Here is a 21,942-nt window from a genome sequence, read left to right as displayed (position 1 = left end):
TCAGCTGGAAGTTATTGTACAGTCAGCCAGCATTTCCCTGCCCATTCCTATATTTATCACATTCATTATAATGGTGGGATTCTAGACACCTTACAGTTATGACTGGGTCTGTTTCGTTCTCCTTGGGGAACCTACAAGCCAAAATTTGCAGGAAGCGGTCACTAGCAGGTGTTGTTGACACAAGGCAACCACTACAAGACAATTCTTCAATGTTTTGTATCCAGAACAAAAAATGAATATTTGAATTATGTGAAAGTAGTGTATGCCAATAAAGTGGGCAACTCCCTGAATCTAAAATCCTTGTTGCTGTATAGTAACGATAAGCACATGGTATCTATTTCCTATGGGCAACAGATTACATAGGTCTGCGACATAAAAATTGTTTCAAATTTATTAAGTGATTTTTATTGTGTTTTCAATGCTGATTTCGGGAAAAATAGTGAAAAAATTCCATCACATACAGTTATTTCACAAACTGCTTGTCTAGTTTTAGCTTTTTTCGATATTTCAGCACTCTAGTGAGTTTGTATTTTGGTTTTTAGGATCTCCATAAACTGTTATTAAGCTGTTTTTATACTAAATATACGTAAAATAAAGAGTACTTCGGAGAAACCAGCAGTATTTTCACGACAGTGCCTGTCTGTCGTGCTTCTGCTGCCAGTTATCAAATTTCAAACTTCCAAAAAATATTTTTTTGCAGACCTGTGTTATTGAGAAATGGGTGTGAACCAAAGAAGTAATGACTGTGTAAAACATTACAAAAATATACGGTTGCTATACTGAATATTCCCCTTCAACAATTGCTCCAAATTGTGTCAATAGCTATAATTTTTATATTTTTGAACATTACCTAATACTTAAATAGCTGCATTAGGTTTCAACGTACAAAAGAGAATTTTAGAATTGCTTAATAATGGTATCTTACAACATATACTTTTTGAGTGAAAGAAATATCTTCACCTTGTTAGTGACAGAGAAGGAGCGAGGTGGACTGCGTACAATGCTGATTAGTGGCAACATTTCAGCCTGGGCAGCGAGCCATTGATGGAAATAAGGATACAGAGCTTCCACATCTCGCCTTGGTGGTGAAGCAAGGCCACGAACAACCCTTCCCCACAGCTGAGCCAAGCTGGATGAGTCCAATGGCAATTGTGGCAGCAGCCGTAGTATAAGCTTCTGCAAAATGGTAAGTTTCCATTAATGCTTTGAAAAAAAAAAGTTAAATGTTTTATAGCACAGATAGTTTGTTTATGTATTACAAAATTTAATACACACACATTAACATTGAGAAATGAAACAAAACAGAGTCTTTTCTCAAAACCAAGGAGAAAACAGGAGCACAAAAAGGCAAAAAGTGAACATAGACATGGTACATGTTACAAAATGGATAACAAAATGAACAGTCAGCTTCATTTTACAGAAATCATATGCTACAGTTGCCAGTTATGTTATAGTTTTAGTCATACAACTGTTTTCAGCTCAGTTGCTTGTCATCTTCAAGTGTACTTAGTGTTTATGCCGATGACAGAATGATCACACAACAACATGTAAAACTCTGAGTGATGCATTGTCTTGAATGCAGCAAAAATGGTCAAAGCTTGTTTTCAATAGACACTTGTACTCTTACATTTACATCTAGACTCCTTATACATTCTTCTCAAGTCACCGTATACTGCATGGTGGAGGGTACTTCATATCACTATTAGTTGCTTCCTTTTCTGTTCCTCTCAAAAATGGAGCGAGGGGAAAATGACTGTCTACATGCCTCTGTACGAGCCTTAATTTCTCTTATCTTTGTGGTCCTCACATGAAATGTATATTGGCAACAGCAGAATTGTTATACTGTCAGCTTCAAATGCCTGTTCTCTAAATTTTCTCAATAGTGTTCCTCAAAAAGAACATTGCTTTCCCTCCAGGGATTCCCATTTGAGTTCCCGAAGCATCTCAATAATACTTGTGTGTTGTCTGAACCCGTTGGTAACAAATGTAGAAGCCTGCATCTGAACTGCTTCAATGTCTTTCTTCAATCTGACCTGCTGCAGACCCCAGACATTCTAGCAGTACTCAAGAATGAGTGCACTGGTGTTCTATACGGACTCTCCTTTATAGATTAAACACACTTTCCTAAAATTCTTCTTATAAACCAAAGTCTACCATTTGCCTTCCCTGCTGCAATACTTACAAGCTTCTACATCTACATCTACATCCATACTCTGCAAGCCACCTGACGGTGTGTGGCGGAGGGTACCTTCAGTACCTCTATCGGTTCTCCCTTCTATTCCAGTCTCGTATTGTTCGTGGAAAGAAGGATTGTCGGTATGCCTCTGTGTGGGCTCTAATCTCTCTGATTTTATCCTCATGGTCTCTTCGCGAGATATACGTAGGAGGGAGCAATATACGGTTTGACTCTTCAGTGAAGGTATGTTCTCGAAACTTTGACAAAAGCCCGTACCGAGCTAGTGAGCGTCTCTCCTGCAGAGTCTTCCACTGGAGTTTATCGATCATCTCCGTAACACTTTCGCGATTACTAAATGATCCTGTAACGAAGCGCGCTGCTCTCCGTTGGATCTTCTCTATGTCTTGTATCAACCCTATCTGGTACGGATCCCACACTGCTGAGCAGTATTCAAGCAGTGGGCGAACAAGCGTACTGTACCCTACTTCCTTTGTTTTCGGATTGCATTTCCTTAGGATTCTTCCAATGAATCTCAGTCTGGCATCTGCTTTACCGACGATCAACATTATATGATCATTCCATTTTAAATCACTCCTAATGCGTACTCCCAGATAATTTATGGTATTAACTGCTTCCAGTTGCTGACCTGCTATTTTGTAGCTAAATGATAAAGGATCTATCTTTCTGTGTATTCGCAACACATTACACTTGTCTACATTGAGATTCAATTGCCATTCCCTGCACCATGCGTCAATTCGCTGCAGGTCCTCCTGCATTTCAGTACAATTTTCCATTGTTACAACCTCTCGATACACCACAGCATCATCTGCAAAAAGCCTCAGTGAACTTCCGATGTCATCCACCAGGTCATTTATGTATATTATGAACAGCAACGGTCCTATGACACTCCCCTGTGGCACACCTGAAATCACTCTTACTTCGGAAGACTTCTCTCCATTGAGAATAACATGCTGTGTCCTGTTATCTAGGAACTCCTCAATCCAATCACACAATTGGTCTGATAGTCCATATGCTCTTACTTTGTTCATTAAACGACTGTGGGGAACTGTATCGAACGCCTTGCGGAAGTCAAGAAACACGACATCTACCTGTGAACCCGTGTCTATGGCCCTCTGAGTCTCGTGGACGAATAGCGCGAGCTGGGTTTCACATGACCGTCTTTTTCGAAACCCATGCTGATTCCTACAGAGAAGATTTCTAGTCTCCAGAAAAGTCATTATACTCGAACATAATACTTGTTCCAAAATTCTACAACTGATCGACGCTAGAGATATAGGTCTATAGCTTCTTTCACTCCACACTGTTTCGCAATGTTATGCCAAGATATTTAAATGTCGTGACTGTGTCATGCAGCACATTATTAATGCTATATTCAAACATTATGGTTTTGTTTTCCTATTGTTTTGCATTAAGTTACATTTTCTACATTTAAAACTAGCTGCCATTCATCACACAAACTAGGAACTTTGCTCGAGTCACATTGTATCCTCCTATAGTCACGCAACGTCACCTTCCTGTACCCACAGAATGGGATATACAAAATAACAGCGGTCCTATCGCACTTCCTTGGGGCCCGTCTCTGGTGAACACTCACCATCAAGGACAACATGCTGGGTTCTGTTTCTTCAGAAGTCTTTGAGCCACTTTCATATCTGGGAATCTATTCCATACTCTCACACCTTCATTAAAACTCTGTAGTGGAGCTCCGTGTCAAATGCTCTTTGGACATCTAGTAATATGGAATCTGCCTGTTGCCTTTAATCCTGGTACACAGGATATCATGTGAGAAGGGGGCAAGCAGAATTTCGCACAAGTGATTCTTTCTAATACCGTGCTGATTCATGGACAGCAGCTTTTCCATCTCAAGGAATATGTTCAAGAATTCTGAAGCAAACCGAGGTTAAGGATATTGGCCTGTAATTTTGTGAGCTCATTCTTTTACACATATTATATACAGGAGTCACCTGTACTTTCTGCCAGTCACTTGGGACTTTGCACTGGACGAATGATTCATGATAAATTCAAGATAAGTAAGTGGCCAATGCTATAGATTACTCTTTGAAGAACCAGTTTGGGATTCCATCCGAATTTAGTGAGTTACTCGATTTCAACACTTCCAGTTGTTTCTCTGCACCAGGAATGATTATTACTATGTCCTCCATATGAAAGTCCATGCGATGGTCAAACGAAGGTTTGTTTGTATGATCCTCCTGCATGAATGATTTCTTAAATGTGAAATTTAAAACTTCTGTCTTCCATTTGCTATCTTCTACTGCCACACCAGACTGGTCAACAAGTGAACGGATATAAGTTTTACACCTACTTGGCAATTTTTCACAAGGCCAGAATTTTCTTGGGTTTTTAGCAAGATGTTTTGCTAACATATGACAGTGGTAACTGTTGTATGCTTCGCACATCAATCTCTTTACCACTGCATGAATTTCTACTAACATTTGCCTGTGAATTTCGTTGTTAAACCACAGTGGGTGTTTCCCGTCTTTTGTCCACTTGCTCGGCACGTACATCTCCAGAGTACAATGTACAGTCCATTTAAACTTTGCCCATAATTCCTCTGTTCCAGCATAATGGAACTAAATGATGTCAATGCATTATCTAAGTAGGATGTCAACAATTTCTTATCTGCTTTTTTCTCGCGGAAATACTCTCCTAGCCTTCTTGATTGTCTCTATTATGATGCTATTGATAAGTTCAAGCCTGCTTTTAGTTACAAGGTCTAAAATATTTCCAATGCATGTGGGCAGCCTAACTAGTTGCTCAAGGCAGTCTAAAACTGTCGTGCAGAATTGGGTGGCAGGTAAAAACATCCATCAATTAATTTTGTTTCACCTTGACTTTTCAGGCCCGTTTCACACTGGGACACTGGTGATGGTTGCCAGTGATGGTCACTGGTGACTGTGATGAACACTTCTGGAACACCAGAGTCAGACAACGCAGGTATTGCCAACTGATCAGTTAGTGAAATGGACTCGTACAGGGGTAGCAACTAAATTTTGCTAGCCTTTTATGGTCCGAAAAATAAGGTATTAAATTTGAAAAAAGAACATATAACTTACCAATTTTGTTTTTCTCATCCATCCTCTTCTCACTGAAATCAGGCACAAGCATCATAATTTCTTGCCACGCATTCGTTTTCATCACTTTGTTGCTATAGTCTTTGCTTTTCATATCCCAAATAGCAGGATGCCTTTCTATTTCACTTACAAAATCTTCCGTGTTAACCAAATCAAAACTCATGGCTACAATGCATGCAGTGTAATGTAGAACGAGTGTTTCGCGTCACTGTCTCAGAAATGACTGTCTGTCGGCTGGCAAATCTGCATCGCTGCATCTGTGATTTGTGTTCCAGTGTGAAGACTGCAATTCAAACTAATGCACGTCCGGTGGTGACTGCTGCAAACACAGTGACCTTGTCCCTCACATGTGGCGAGGGTGAGTCACTGCTGGGTCACAGTGTCTCAGTGAGGCAGTGTAGCATCCCGGTGTGAATGCTCCAGTTCAGATGAATGTACCTTTGTCTGTGACCTTTGCTGGTGACCGTCACCAGTGTCCCAGTGTGAAACGGGTCTTATATGTGACCAGGTAATGACATTGCCATTCGAATTTGACGTCAACAGAGATAATATTTTTGTCAACTGCAATGAACACCCTCCCTCCTATGGTGCCTAATCTATCTTTTCGATGTATGTTCTGCAACTTACTAAATATCTCACGATTATTTACCTCGGGTTTCAGCCAGCTCCTGGCTCCAAGAATAATTTGAGCATGAGAAATTTTGTTGAGGACAGTAACAGTACTTTGTTATGAATACATCGACAATTTACTGCTAAAATTTAGACGGTCGAAGTGGCTTTACTCCGAATGTGGTCTGGTTTTGTTATCTGCATGTCATCTCGTGAGTGCTTATCAGAATACCTCAAACTACTGCCTAGCCTGAAAACAAACCATGTTCACTTCACACGTACTCTGCTACCCGAGTAGCTACTTCCTTTGTCTAGTGCACCCCTATCAATGTCTCTTCTACAATTCCTGAATTTACACTTACAGTTACAAAAGGTGGGAGTAAACCTCCTAAACAGAAAAACACGCATGAAATTTTAGATATATATGACTCAGAATACACAATAAAATCAACTTGCTGCTCTGTAGAGCAGGCCTGCTCTGTAGACCAGGCCTGACATATCCTTAAGGACATGGGCATCGGAAGCAAATTTGTATGGGACTCCCAATAAATTTTCAAAATGCAAACATTTACAAATGAGTTGATAGTAAGAAATTGCCAAATACATTAGCTAGCATAATCATACAGAATGTGACAAACCATGTCTTCAATTTTTACTGGTACACATTAATTAGTGTTTAAAAGCAATAACAGTGGAATTATGTCTGTTGTGCAACAACTGTCTACACATACTTGATATTGGCCTACACTTTATCACATGCAGCTACGACTCACAGACTGCTTCCAAAGATGTTGCAGAATTTTCCACATTATTACAGGTGCAAACTTATCATTCTCAAATTTGTAGCTCTGATAAATATGATATAAATATAATCAACTGCTTGACAGTTTGGCTCAATCAGGGAGAGTAGATGTGGTGTTGTGGGAAGTCATCCAAGTAGAGTATGAGGTCCTGTAGGCACGGTTTGATAGGTTTGTGAGGAGAGAGAGGTGACAGAAGCAGTGACAAATGGAAGTTAAATTGCTCAATGGTCAGCCAGGCAGAGAGTAATGGCGACAATGCTAAGGCTGCAGAAGTGGTGTGAATTTGAACAATAATATAACAATGGAAAGACCAGGATGAGTAACAACAATATGGAAAGGATAGACTGTTACTCATCACACGTGGAGGCACTGAGTCGCAGAAAGGCACAATGAAAAAGGATGTTAGGAATATTTCAGATAAAGTCCTTCTGAAGAAGCAGAAAACACACACACACACACACACACACACACACACACACACACACGACTACTGACTACTGGAACCAAGGTCAGAATGTAACTGCATCTGATGTCAATAGCACTCTAGCTGGGAGGGGTACTGAGGGTAAGGAAGAGGAATGCAACAAAGAGGGAGAGGAACAGCAGGATAGTGGTAGAGAGAATGCCAGTGCTGCCTGCAGGATCATGCCGGGACACAGTGGGGATGGGATAGGCTGGCACGGTGCAGCAACAGGTGTTTGTGCTGTGGGTTAGGTGGGGGGACAGGAGTAAAGGGAGAAGAGAGAAGTCAAGAAGAAAGGACTATACGGGTGCATTGGTGGGACGATAGAATGTGTAGTACTAGACTGGCGGCACGGAAGGGGAGATACAGGAATGTTCCTGAACCCTCCTGGCCTCAACCTTCAATAGTCTCTGTCCTCCAACTGTCTATCCCATTCCCTGCTCCAACTCCAGCACAGCACATGCCTTCTATCCTGCCAACTCTACTGCATAATTTCTTCCTTTTCTCCCCTCTCTCACCCCACCCCCCAACACACTACTTCTCCTCAGCAAGGCCTCCCAACACTGCACCCAGACACCCACCCTAGCACCAACATGTCCCTGCATGCTCGTGCAGGCAACACTGGCATCTTCCCCCACCCCTAACCTGCTATCACTAACCCCTCCCCACACCATTCCTTCCTTACTCCCACTAGACTCGTGGTGTGAATGTGTTGAGTTTCTTATTTCTGACTTCGTCTGAAACCTGACATATTTCTAGCATTCTCTTTCACTGTGCCTGTTTGTGACACAAAACCTTCTCTATGTGGTGAAGAGTAATATAGCCTTTCCATATCACTGTTGAACAATAATACACTCACGGAAAAAGTCACAACATCAAGGAGTTGTGTGACAAACAAAAGCTGGTAGATGTGTTTCTACATCTGAAAGATGGTGTCTCTCAAATTTTGTGCCAGTCTAAAAAAAGAGTGGCACTGGTAGTGGCACTATGAGGATGCATATCAGGTTTGCTTTAAATACACACTGTAACTGTCATGAGCATTAGTTATCTTTGAGATTGGATGTGGAGCACTGATTTTAGTCAAAAATGCCTTAAAGGCAACAAAGATACTGTTATCAACATCTCACTGAGGTTGTGTAATAGGGCTATGAGAAGTTGGATGTTCCTTCTGTGATACTGCAGAAACACCTGATAGGAGAAGCATGGTATAAGAAGACTGGGCTCTGGATGGCCACTTGGCACTACCAAGAGGGAAAGCCATCATGTTTAGTGTATGGGTCTGGTGCAGCATACTGCAACTGCAGCAGCAATTTGAGCATTAGTTGGCACCACAGTGACACAATGAACTGTTACCAATCCAAGAACGTCTTGGGGCCGGATGCCACATAGTGCACATTCCACTGACCCCAAACTGCCACTATTTGCGACTTCCGCAGTGTTAAGTGAGAGCTCATTGGAGGGCAGGGTGGAGATCTGTTGCGTTTTCTGATGAAAGGTGGTTCTGTCTCATTGTCAGTGATAGCTGTGTGTTGGTTAAGACGACACAGGGCCTGTAACCAACCTGTCTACGTGCTAGACACACTGGATTTACACCTGGAATTATGGTCTGCAGTGAAATTTTGTATGACAGCAGGAGCACTCTCGTGGTTATCCCACAATCCCTGCCTGCAAATTTGTATGCTAATCTGGTGATTCAACATGTTTTGCCAACATTCATGAACAGCATTCCATTGGGTGTTTTCCAACAGGAAACGCTCACCCATATACCACTGCTGTAACGCAACATGCTCTACAGAACAAGAGTGCCGACATGTTGCATGGTCTGCTCAATCATCAGATTGGTCTCCAATCAAGCCCATATGGCACATCAACGGACAGCTCTCTAGCATCATGCATCATCCACAAACAGCATTAACCATCTGTATACTGACAGACGAAGTGCAACTGACTTAACTCCATCCCAAAAATTGACCTCCGCTACCTGTACAACACAATGCATGCATATTTGCATGCTTGCATTCAACATTCTGGCAGTTACATCAGCTATTAATATACCAGAATTTCACACCTGCAACGGATTACATTGCGCTTACATTAACCTGTGATCATGCAATGTTAATCACTTAAGTATGTCGCCTAGACAAATGTATTTCTGAAATTTCATTACTCTACAGTAATTATTTTCTGGTGTTCTGATATTTTTTTCTTTCAGTCTACATAAGGAATCAAATTGGCCAGTACTAAAATGAAACACCTACAACTGTCCTTATGATGTCATTTATTGTATGGCTCCAGTTTCAGTGCCTCAGTGCACCATCTTCAGACCTTAGTTGATGCTGAGTGGGTTAAAACCATCTGTATACACAATGTATCAGTGGCCAACTTCTGTAAGTGGCTTTCGCAGGCTGAACTGCTGAAACTGTAGCCATACAATAAATGACATCATAAGGATGGTTGTAGGGTTTCACTTTATTACACAAGTGAATGGTCGAAGTCTCCAAGACCTCCAATCACAAGGATGGACATACAAAAACAAAATGTTCAGGACTTGATCCCAGAAACTGCTTCAATTTTGAATAAAAATCAGCAGCAATGGTGACCAAAGACTTCCAGCATAAGGAAGCACCCCCATTCCAGCAATGGCCTTGTTAAAGAAGCCCAAGGAGCCGACAGACGTTGGGGGTACCTCCTTGCCCTTGGGATAGGAAACCGACTGTAAAAGTGGAAGAAGCAGCAGTAATCAACAAGATTAGGCTGCAGAAGGAAATAGAAATACTGTATCAAGCACATTATTTGCATCTACATGACATGTGACCTCTTACTAAAAAAGTATAATGATGATCTCTCCATTTGCAAAAGATTCTGGATTAATTCACCATTTAGATCTCCAAGAGGGAACTGTCAAGGGGAAGTGATAATGAGAAAAAGACCGAATAACCAACAATAATGAAATGTTCTACAAATCGGAATGGGGAATGTCAGAAGTTTGAACATGGTAGTGAAGCCATAAAACTTGAAAAGGGAAAAGCAAAGGGACCAGCAAAGTGAAGTGATGTGACATGAAGTGGAAAGATAAGAATTTATGATCAGATGAACATGGGCTAATAACAGAAGCAGAAAACAGTATAACACTAGTATGAATTCTTATGAATAGGAAAGCAGGGGAGAGAGTTACCATGAAACATTCAGTGATAGGGTGGCGTTATCAGAATGGACATCAAACCAACGACAAAAGTTGAGATATATACACTGATATCATGTCACAAGCAGAAGCTGTAGAGACAGAGAAAGTATATGAGGAAAGCAAATACGTAATGCAATATGCAAAGGGAGATGATAATATAGTACTCAAGGGTGATTGTAATGCTGCAGTAGGATATGGCACCAGGAATGAGTGAGGAATTGTAAGAGGACAAAAAGGCCTGAAGACACAGGAAGATTCCAGCTGGATTATATTATGGTCAGATAAATTCCAAAATTAGATATTAGGTTGCAATGCATGCCCAGATTCAGATACAGACTTGGATCTCAATTTAATAGTGATGAAGAGCAGACTGACATTTAAAAGAATCATCCAAAAGAATCACTGTGGAATTAAGCGGGTTGCTGAAATACTGAGGAATGAAGCGGTGTGGTGAAGTTCTCTAAGGCTATCAGTACTAAGAGAACAAATATCACAACAGATAGATCATTTGAAGAGGAATGGAATCTCTCAAAAGGGCAAACACATATGTTAGACAGGCAAACATTGGTACAAGAAAGGTAACTGCAAAGAAACATTGGATAACAGAGGAAATACTTCAATTGACAGAAGAAAGAAATAAGTATAAAAATTTTTGGGATAACGAGTGCATGGAAGACAAAGTGAAATGGCTGCAAGAAATATGTGAAGAAATCAAAAAAGAAACTGTCATCAGAAGGACTGATTTAGCATACAGAAAAAGCAACAGTCAGTGAAATTAAAAAGGAAGGACTGATTTAGCATACAGGAAAAGCAACAGTCAGTGAAATTAAAAGCAAACGTATCAATATTAAATGTGCAATGGGAATTGCACTGTTAAATGCAAATGAGAGCAGACAGATGAAAAGAAAAAACTGAAGGTCTCTACCTTTGACAGTGTGATTAAAGAAGAAATGTGAGTTGATATGGTAGACATAGGGGATCCATTAAATAATTTGACAATGTGTTAGAAAACTTGTGATCAAATAAGGCAGAAATTTCTAAATTCATTGGGGGATGGCAACCAAACGATTACTTAAGTTGGTGTAAAGAATCTATGAACATTGAGACATACAATCAGACTTGGAAAAAATATCATATATGCAATCCCAAAGGTAACAAAAGCAAATAAGAGTGAAAATTACTGCACAATCAGCTTAACAGCTCATGCATCTAAGTTGCTAACAAGAATAATATGAAGCAGAATGGAAAAGAAAACTGAGACTGTTAGATTATCAGTTTGGCTTTCAAAAGGTAAAGGCAAGGCAAGACAGTTTTAACATTTTACTTGATAATGGAAGCAAGAACTAAAAACACCAAGATAGATTCCCAGAATTTTTTGACATACATAAAGAATTCCAAGGTGTAAAATTGTACAAGATGTCAAAATAATGAAGGAAATAGGTGTAAACTCTAGACAAGGACTGGTAATATACAATATGTACAAGAACCCTGAGGTAACAATAAGAATGGAAGACAAATAACAAAGACATGGAGGCAGCCATTCACACCTATTGTTGAATCTATACTTCAAAGAAGCAATGATGGAAATAAAAGAAAGGTTTGGGAGTGGAATTAAGATTCAAAGCAAAAGGATATCAACAACAAGATCTGCTTATGACACTGTTATCCTCGGCAAAAGTGAAGAATTACAAGATCTTTGAATGAAATGAATAGTTGAATGAGAAGAGAAGATGGACTGGAAGTAAACTAGAAAGGAAACAATAAGTGTGAGATATAATGCTACAGAAGGACATTGAAAATTTTGTGGACTGATAAGGAATGAGATGGTGAATCCGTGAAAAAAGGAACACATGGGAAACACTGATAAGGACGAGGTACAGGATGATAGGATCTGTGATAAGACATCAGGGAATAACTTCCTTAGAACTAGAGGGAGCTGCAGAGGGTAAAAAACTGTAGGGAAATATAGAGATTGGAATATATTCAACTAATAACAGAGGATGTAGGATGCAAGTGCTACTATGACCTGAAGAGATCAGCACAAGAGAGGAATTCATGGCAAGCTGCACCGGAATTCATGGCAAGCTGCACCAAACCAGTCTGAAGACTGATGATTGAAAGTTGGATAGCTATGTCTTTGGGGGATGGAATCATTAGATTCAGAAACCAGACCATTTTTTTTTTTTTTTTTTACTAAAATAACCAATCTGTTACGTTTGTACTTTGGATACTACATGCACACAAAATTAGCCAAATTTGCAAATCTTCGTAAATTAGTAAAAATTTATCAAACAGTGCTACAACAATATACAAGGGCTCAAATGGAATTGACTGGGGAATAGTTTCATTAGTTCTCTGTACCAGCATTATGCAGATTTACACATATAGTCTCCAGAGGCCAATTATTGCATTTAGTTGTTTGGCACACAATTTAAACATCCTCGTATAAACAATGCAACAGAATGTAGTACACTAGAATAGTTTTCGAGAAATATAATTTTTTCCAAATTATTACGGCGCATTTTCATCATTGCAGTTTTATTATTTGCACAACAGCATAAAAACTGACGGTGCCAGTGAAATCAGCAGGCAAAAACAGCACCACATTCATTCTCTATATTATTGTTATTTTTATTATTATTATTATTATTATTATTATTATACCTCTTCTCTATTGTACAATAACCAGACATCATTTCATAAATTTATAATTACAGATTTTATACAGAAGTTTCAATCATGCATTTACAATCAACATATCACTTCATTCAGTGCGTCTGTGCATGCATCGAATGATCCTTTTGCCATATTCTTAAGTTAACTTACTTCAATCACTATTTGTGTACTGACATGCAATGAGATAGTTCCATCAGCTCAGCATATTGAAGGTAGATAGTACAGTGGAACTTGAGACATGGTGACTGAGAGCTGTGATAACGCTGCCATTTTCAAGTACAGAATATTCTATTGGAACAGTTAGCATATAGATATTGGAGAACATTGATTAGGATCTGAGCATGAATGATTTACATGCATTTCAATCCAAGATTAGATGGACTTTTATTTAATGAGGCATTCTCAAGTCATTGAGTGCAGATGGACTCATGCCAATATGATTAGATTGAGAACTGAATAAACAACAACATACATAACTTTCTGTATGAAATAATAATTTGGAGAAAACAGTATCACTCTACGAACCCTGCCCTTCCGGACGCAGAGAATGCTTGCCAGACGATCACCCAGCAGGACTGCAGAGACTATTTTGCGCAGGAGGTCTTCTCTATTTTCTGTCACTGCTTCCCGTATTTCTGGTATGTCGCTCTTCAGATCTTCCACTTGGAGTATTAACATGTACAGCTAGGGAAAAAAAGACACACACATAACACACGAGTGTTTAACACTTTTTAAATTGAATGATTATCAAAAACAATAGAGCACTATTTAATATAATTGCATCACGCTTTGCTTCCTCCTTTAAACTTGGCAAATAATTTTATTTACCTACATTATCAAACCCAACCTATTAGCAGACTTTCCGCTCTATGGTCAATGGCTAGTGCTGAAAAAGCAATTATTCTATACATTTCATTGGGGTAAAGCCAAATTCCATGATTATCTCTTTACATTCTGATATTACCGTTTCTTCTAAATTGTGTCCTTATCCCATTTCCTTTGTGTATGAGTTCTGGGGAGGGGAGAGAGTTTGAAACCACACTCTTGCAAGTCAGTTATTCACAGTACCATATTTGTAACTCAGAATTCTCTTCATTCAACAGAATGGAACCTTTTAAGGAGATGGAATTTTCTCATGTTGCTGCGTTTGCCATCTGAGTGACCTAAGGATATGTAAATTTCTTTAAAATATCGTTAAAGGATTTTTAGCCATTATCATTTTATAAGGTAACTACAAAAGTGTGTATTGTTTATGTTTCATGTTTATTCACGGGGATCAGAGCAACACGGCTGCATATACTTCGCTGTGAGAAGCCTACAAGGACGCTGGTCAGAGTGAAACTGTTAGATGACAGCCAGTGTCCAGTAGAAGATACCGCCATTTTGTTCGGAGTCACTGCATCAATTATTTCTCTACGAAACGTGAACTTAAATTCTCATCATGGTGAATATTGTAAAATGTGATAAAACAGACCAGTGTGAACATGTTAAGGGATGAATATATTTACGGTGCTGAATTTTCTGAAAAAATATATTATTTTGCACCTTTTATTCCTTGACTATTCAGATTGAAGTTGGTGATTTTAAAAACAAAGTGACTGAATTTTTGACTCAGCTGATAAGATCTCCAGTAGTTACACACTTAGACAGAGTAAGCAATGACAGAATTATTTAAAATTTTGAAGAAAAGTCACTTTAAAAGATATGGTCTTGAGATGCACAATGACTATTAATGCCAAAAGTGTTCATAGTGCTAATAATTCCTATAGTAATAACTTATAATTGGATAGGTAAAAAATCTACTCACCAAGTGATCTTTTATCTTTGAACAACTCGCTTTTCTGAAAACTGATGATAGTATTATGGAAAGGATACATTGCTACTCACCATACACAGGATTATGATGATGATGATGATGATGATGATGATGATGACTGGTTTGTGGGGCACTCAACTGTGTGGTCATCAGTGCCCTGACACATTCCCAAACTATACCACACTAAACACAGTCCAATCTAGTCACTTTCATGAATGATGATGGACTGATGAGGACAACACAAACAGGGACTGGATAGTCCCTGGGCAGAGAAAATCCTCAACCTGGCCGGGAGACACAGAGTTGCAGACAGGCACAACAAAAAGACTGCTACACATTTGAGCTTTCGGTCAAAAGGCAAACACACACACACACACACACACACACACACACACATTCACACAAGCATAACTCTACCTACCTATCTCTCTACTCCCCCCCCCCCTCTCTCTCTCTCTCTCTCTCTCTCTCTCTCTCTCTCACACACACACACACACACACACACACACACACACACACACACACACACACACATATATACACAAATGGCCACCGTCTCTGACAGCTGAAGCTCGACTGCTTAGCAATCCTTTTGTTGTGTGTGTCTGTGACTCAACATCTCCAGTATATGGTGAACAGCAATCTATCCTTTTCATAATACTGTTATAAGAAAAGCTAGTTTTTCATGCATTCCAATGTTCATGACATCATATCTCGTCATACAATAATATAATTTTGCAAGTACACCCACCGGTATAGGTGGATATATCTTTACAAAGCGTAGCGCATACAGTTATGTACTCTGTTTGTTGTAAGAATGAACCAGATGTAAACAAACACAAATGCAATGATTAGTCAAAAGCCATAGCGCATGTCCCCCCCCCCCCCACCCCCCCACACACACTGGTGTTGTTATGCTCTTGGAAGTAGGTCCTACTTACATATTAGATACATTGTTACTAAGTTACATTAAATGAAACTGTAAGATATTCTAACATATTAACAGCCATTGATGTCTTTCTTAATCATACTTTAACTATATCGTTTTTATTTAAAAAATCGTGTACAGTCACAGTCTCTGTACTGTAGTGGTCTGATTATCATGCTATTAATATGTAGCAGGAAAATGGCTGAGGTTGCTTCCTATTCTGTAGTGAAACACGCATTTGGAACATGGTTAAATTTACGGAAGAAAAAAAAGAATGACCGGCTTTGAAGTTTTCCAAGGGACCGTATTTAATACAGTTGATATATAAATATACATTGGATATATGGTGGAATTGGCTGCATAGTAGATTCATAACTTAGTGCATTTCATGGATCGCTGGTTCAAATATTGTTTTAGGTTTTCTTTTTTTTCTTCATTCAATTTGAAATATCTATATGCCGTAATTGAAAACATCATGATTTTTTATGAATAATGCATGTCTTCTTGTTTTTAATTACATACTGCATGCAAAATTCCTGGTTTCATTTCAAATATTAATTCTTAATTATCAAGATTATCAAGATTGTTAATAAAGGTTGCTTAAATTAAGAAAATGTAACAATTTAATTTTTAGGGCAAAAATGAAACACAAAATACTCTATACTCTTACATGAACCAGAGTGATCAGTGTCGTGGGAACAGGAAAAACAATCTTTTTTACAGTATCAAACACACCATATAAATTCTGCATGTTTACATTTCTCTCTGTACCATTACAATATGAACCAAACAGAACTGATCTGGAGTGAAGTTAAGGGATTTGTCCCAAGAAATAACAAGACCGTTAAGCTGCCAGAAATAACACACACACTGTTTTCACACGTCACTGGTGAACACTGGTGGAATATAGAATGGCAGTGCCAAGGAGCCTTCATGGATTCTGCTGTTGATCGACTTGTTACTTTCAGTATTCAACAGTACGGAGAAATCCCTGGAGTATGCTATTGTATCACACAATCTCACTCAGAAAAATTACCCTGTGTTTAAGTTACGAGTTTTCATCACTCATCTGTAATTATAATGCTATGCTAGGTGAGAATGAGAGTATTTAATGCTTTCCATCTGGTCACCCAAGAAGCTTGTGGTAGTCTTGCCAAATATTGTTTCAATCTCTTTAAAACTTAAATGACATTTGAAGCTATATTGTTTCTTCGCTCGTTTGGCTGGCCAATGCTGTGCAAGTTTAATGCACCGGTAAAGCTGTTATCCCGCATTATTGCTCAGTCTATATGCATGTAACACTGCATAAAACACATTCGTATGATCGTACTTGACTGTAGTCAATACAGCTTGGCTTCAGCTCCTCGTGACACGAAATCCTATGAGATTCAAGCAAACGTGGAAGAATACACGGCGTAATGTTTACAACAGGTTTATTCTTATGATGAACAGATTATAATTGTAAAAAAGTAATACATTAAAATATCATACCTGATACTGAAGGTTATCCATGTGAACAGAAAAACTAGAGTAGGTGGTGAACTTTTTTCCTCTGATTATCTTGTGGAAGGGGTAATTGAGGAAAAGTTTTGATAAGGTTTGAAATTATGTTATACTGACCTAACACAGTCATTCTTCTCCATCTCACTGTCACCTGTACACTTCATAAAAGTATTGCAATTCATTGCAATGATCACACTTTGACATTCTGTGCCTGCCAATGGTTCTATTCTGCTTTTCCTACAAAAACGTACTCTAGAAATCTATTGTACTTAATTAGACATCCAACTGTCATTAACCAGTGATCTTTTCCAATCATTACATTTAGCTGGATTATCTGTACCTGGATAATTGGAAGTATGCTGCACTTCTGGAACCTACGTTAGAGTTTCCTAAACTTAAAATATCTATCTACAAAACTAAGACTCTTGCCTCCTGAAGATAATTACTGGAGAGCCATACTGCTTCCAGAAGAATTAAAAGAACATTGTGGATGTCAAGAAATCCACAATGTTTTTGTAGCTCCTCTTCATCGAGATTTCCTAGACTACATTAGTTCATTTTCTACAGTTTACAGAAACTTACCCTTTCTATTTCCAAAAGAAGCTGCTTAGTTTTCCTCAAGTCCTTCTGCTGTGGTGGCAATACTGCATCACTGGTATCTGTGTTCATGATGTCCATATCAATTATCTTCCTTGGTGCAGTGACACTTCCAACCTGCAACAAACACCATGTAACCTTTATTTACTAAACATCAGCAACTGGCTTTTGTAACAAAGTAAGATCCAGTGACTACTTTAACAACCACAGCAACCAACTGTTTTTAAAACCAGTGAAATCTTAATTACTACAAACTCACTAGTCTAATTTAGTTTTACATATACAGGTCAATTGATTTAAGGCCTAGCATATTCAGTTCAATTATGTTTGAATATTTATCATAGTATAATGTCCATATATAATGAAATAACCACTGTAAAATACCATTTACTATATTTATAAACTACAGAGCGCAACAATCAGTCTAGTGCCTAGCCATTATCAATGCACTATTTTCTAATCTCGATGCAAGTTAGTTCCCTGTTGTTCAGGCATCAGTCACAGTTCTTTTCGAATGGAAGGTAACCTGATGATTTAGTATACTGTTATGAGAACTTCAAATTTTGTCAAAAACAGCTGTATGGCTATGTGAAAATGCTAATAAAAATTGTATGCAAATTGGTTAATACAGACTCAAGATTGCACAGATAACAAACAAAAAGGGATAATCCAAAATTACCAGAAACTGCTATTTACAATACTTATACATTGCTTGCCTGACTGAAAATTTATTTACAAAATAGGACTTAAAACACACTGTATTTCATACGATTTGCTTTCAGTTTACTTTTGGGAAACAGTCAACCAATTTCTTCTGTTACTGTTTGTAGTTCACTTTCTCCCAATGGTGACACATTTTTCAGTCAAAATATCAGTACAGGCAATGAAATTTCTTCCTGCATAATTTAACAACAGATCCAAACATTTCAGTGCCTCAGTAAGTGTGATAACAGATGTGCTCTCTTCCTCTAATGAACACACTTTGTTCTCTGTGACATTATCACTTACCTGATCTTATCCTGATTCATAGGCATAATTGCTTAACTGCTAGCTGATGTTTCCGCCATTTATGTCTTCCCAACCAGAAGTTATTCATTGTAATTCGAACAAAATACTTTAGGCTAAGTTTTTTATTTTCTTAAAAAGTCAGCGAGTGACACACAGATACTCAGCAAGATAATTAGCAAGCTGGATCATCTGCACCTGAATAATTGGAAGCATGCTACACTTCACAAAGCTAAAAATACAGTTTCCTGAACTTAAAATATGCCATTCCACCTCAAAATTTCATACCTTTTCCACATGAATTTTCCTTTTGATGCAGAAATCGTTACAAGTATTATAGAGGAGGAGATAGTACACATATATTAAGGAATAAAGAATGGATAATGATTTGTAGATAAGTAAAAAGACAGTAAGAAAGGTAAAATAGTATGGGAAGCAAGAGAGCCACATTGGTGCTGTATAACAATATTAGTTGTAGAGGAGAAGAAGGTAGAGACATGTTAAGGAATAAAAAATGGACAGTGAGTTGAAGATAATATGCAGGTCTCACAAGGGCCTTCACAGATAGACACTACCTACCAAACCTAGTATGAAAAGAGATCTCTGTGATATATCCTCACACACCCACAGTCATTTCACCACCCCCACGAATCAGCCACAAAGGAGTGCCCACTTGTCACTCAGTATCACCCTGAACTGAAAGAACTGAACCAAATCCTTTGCCACAGCTTCAATGGTATATCATCGTGCCCTGAAATGAGGGGCATCCTACCCAAGACCCTTCCACCCCCTCCTGAAGTGGTATTACATCTCCCATTCTCCCCACAATATCCTCATCCACCCACAGCTACTCACACTCCCAAGCCCTTGTCACATGGTTCATAACCCTGTGGAATACCCATCCACCCAACCAGTACTTCCCACTCCATTCTTGTCAAAACCTTACCCTACCAATCATCAACAGAGCCACTTGTGAAAGCAGCCATTTCATATACTAAGTCTACTGCAATCACTGCATAGTTTTTATACTGGTATGGAAACCAACCAGCAGTCCAACCCAATGAATGGCCACTGCCAAAATGTGGGCAAGAATAAAGTTGAATACACAGTGGCACAACATGGAGCCGAGCATAATCTCAATTCCAGTTGGTCCACTTAACACTGGATCCTTTCCTAGATCACCAGCTTTCCTGAATTATACAGACGGCAGTTATCCATGTAACACACACCCCTTTTCCATAACCCTCCTGACCTCAATTGCCATTAACTCACTGCCTCCACATCCTCTACCCAACAGTTTCCCTCTGCTCTGCCGCATCACCCCCTCCGAATTAACATCTCCACATCACCGTCATTGTGTGGCACTACCAACCAGCTCTTGCCCCTGGCCATCACACACTTAGCCTGTGCATTGCATGCCTAGTTCATGCACCTGCCTCTCCTCCCTCCTACATGACTAGCCATCAAATCAGTTGCCTCCCTTCTAACCACTAGGTAGCCACCACCAACCCTCTTCCTACCTCCTATGTCTCTCCCTCACTGCCCTGCACACTCCACCCCCTCACAATCCCTACCCCAGCCTAGTCCATGTGTTGAACTGCATTTCTGGTATTGTGTGTCCAGCCGGCACTATGTATAGACAAAAGCATGTGAATGTGAATTTTCTTTTTACTCTAGCTTGATAAAGGATTTACTCCAAAAGTTAGCAAGTTTTCTTTCTCTTTTGTGTCTGCCGGCCAATGATTCAATGCCTCTGTTAATCAGTGTGTGGTCTCCTTTACTCCTGAATGATACATATTTATGAAGATTTATTACTTCGCCAGGAAACACACTGACTGACCAAAAAAGTGAATTACGCAGAAGACATGGTCAGATGTCACTGTAACTTTGTACACATACACACCATCAGCGGGTACGTAAATGTTTACAGTTGCAATTCTCTGTGGCAGGTAGAATGTCCATCAGGGTGCAATTACGACATTCATGTTCAGAAGTGTTACATCTACCTCTACATCCATATTCTGCAAAGCATGTGAAGTGCATGGCAGATGGTATGTCCCACTGTACCAGTTATTAGAGTTTCTTCCTTTTCAATTCACATATGGAGCGTGGAAAGAATGATTGCTTGAATGCCTCTGTGCATGTAGCAATTATTCTTATCTTATCCTCAAGATCCCCATGTGAGCAATATGCAGGAAGTTTAGTATACTCCTAGAGTAATCATTTAAAGCCAGTTCTTGAAACTTTATTAACAGAATTTCTCGGGATAGTTTATGCCTGTCTTCAAGAGCCTGCCATTTCGGTTCCTTCAGTATCTCTGTGACACTCTCCGAAGGATTAAACAAACCTGTGACCATTCGTGCTGCCTTTCTCTGTATACGTTCAATATCCACCGTTAGTCCTATCTGGTACGGGTCCTACACACTTGAACAATATTCTAGGATGGGTTGTACGAGGGATTTGTAAGCAATCTCTTTTGTAAACTGATTGCTTCCCAGTATTCTACCAATAAACTGAAGTCTACCACCTGCTTTACCCACGACTGAACTTATGAGATCGTTCAATTTCATATCCCTAAAAAGTGTTACACCCAGGTATTTGTATGAACTGGCTGATTCCAACAGTGACGCATTGATATTATAGTCACAGGATACTATGTTTTTTCATTTTGTGGAGTGCAAAATTTTTCATTTCTGAACATTTAGAGCAAGTTGCCAATCTTCGCACCATGTTGAAATCTTATCAAGATCTGGCTGAATATTTATGCAGCTTGTCTCAAATAGTACTTCATTAGATACCCTACCTACCAGGTATAGTAGGGTAAAAATGGGTGTGAACAGCAATAGATGTTGAGTGATCAATGTGATGCACATGGAGATGCTCCATACTCATGTATGCAGCTCTTTCTTACTTTTATTCCACTAGTTTGGGAAGCACACCACTTTTCAATTTCTACTCTATTTTTCCTTGCTGTCTCCAAACAGTAATTTTACCTAACCTTAACTCCAAAGCAATCGTTTTGGTTGCTACCCCAGAATCCAGTTGTGTTACAGCCCACAGTGTCTGGTC

At 39.1% G+C, this 21,942-nt stretch overlaps 1 protein-coding gene across 1 annotated transcript in view; it reads right to left on the bottom strand.

The window, feature by feature from the left end:
- The window catches only part of LOC126100482 (protein PAT1 homolog 1), a 110,632-nt gene that overhangs the window by 20,977 nt on the left and 67,713 nt on the right, over window positions 1-21,942 (bottom strand). Inside the window, exons 10-12 of the mRNA XM_049911087.1 lie at window positions 17,854-17,985; window positions 13,550-13,708; window positions 961-1,176 (exon numbers count right to left, since the gene is read on the bottom strand). Coding sequence (XP_049767044.1) covers window positions 961-1,176; window positions 13,550-13,708; window positions 17,854-17,985 — 507 coding nt within the window. The remainder of the gene's footprint in view (window positions 1-960; window positions 1,177-13,549; window positions 13,709-17,853; window positions 17,986-21,942) is intronic.

This window comes from Schistocerca cancellata, chromosome 9 (genome assembly GCF_023864275.1).
Source record: "Schistocerca cancellata isolate TAMUIC-IGC-003103 chromosome 9, iqSchCanc2.1, whole genome shotgun sequence".
In the NCBI taxonomy this organism is placed as follows: Eukaryota; Metazoa; Arthropoda; class Insecta; order Orthoptera; family Acrididae; genus Schistocerca; species Schistocerca cancellata.
This window is presented reverse-complemented; position numbering and strand designations above follow the sequence as displayed.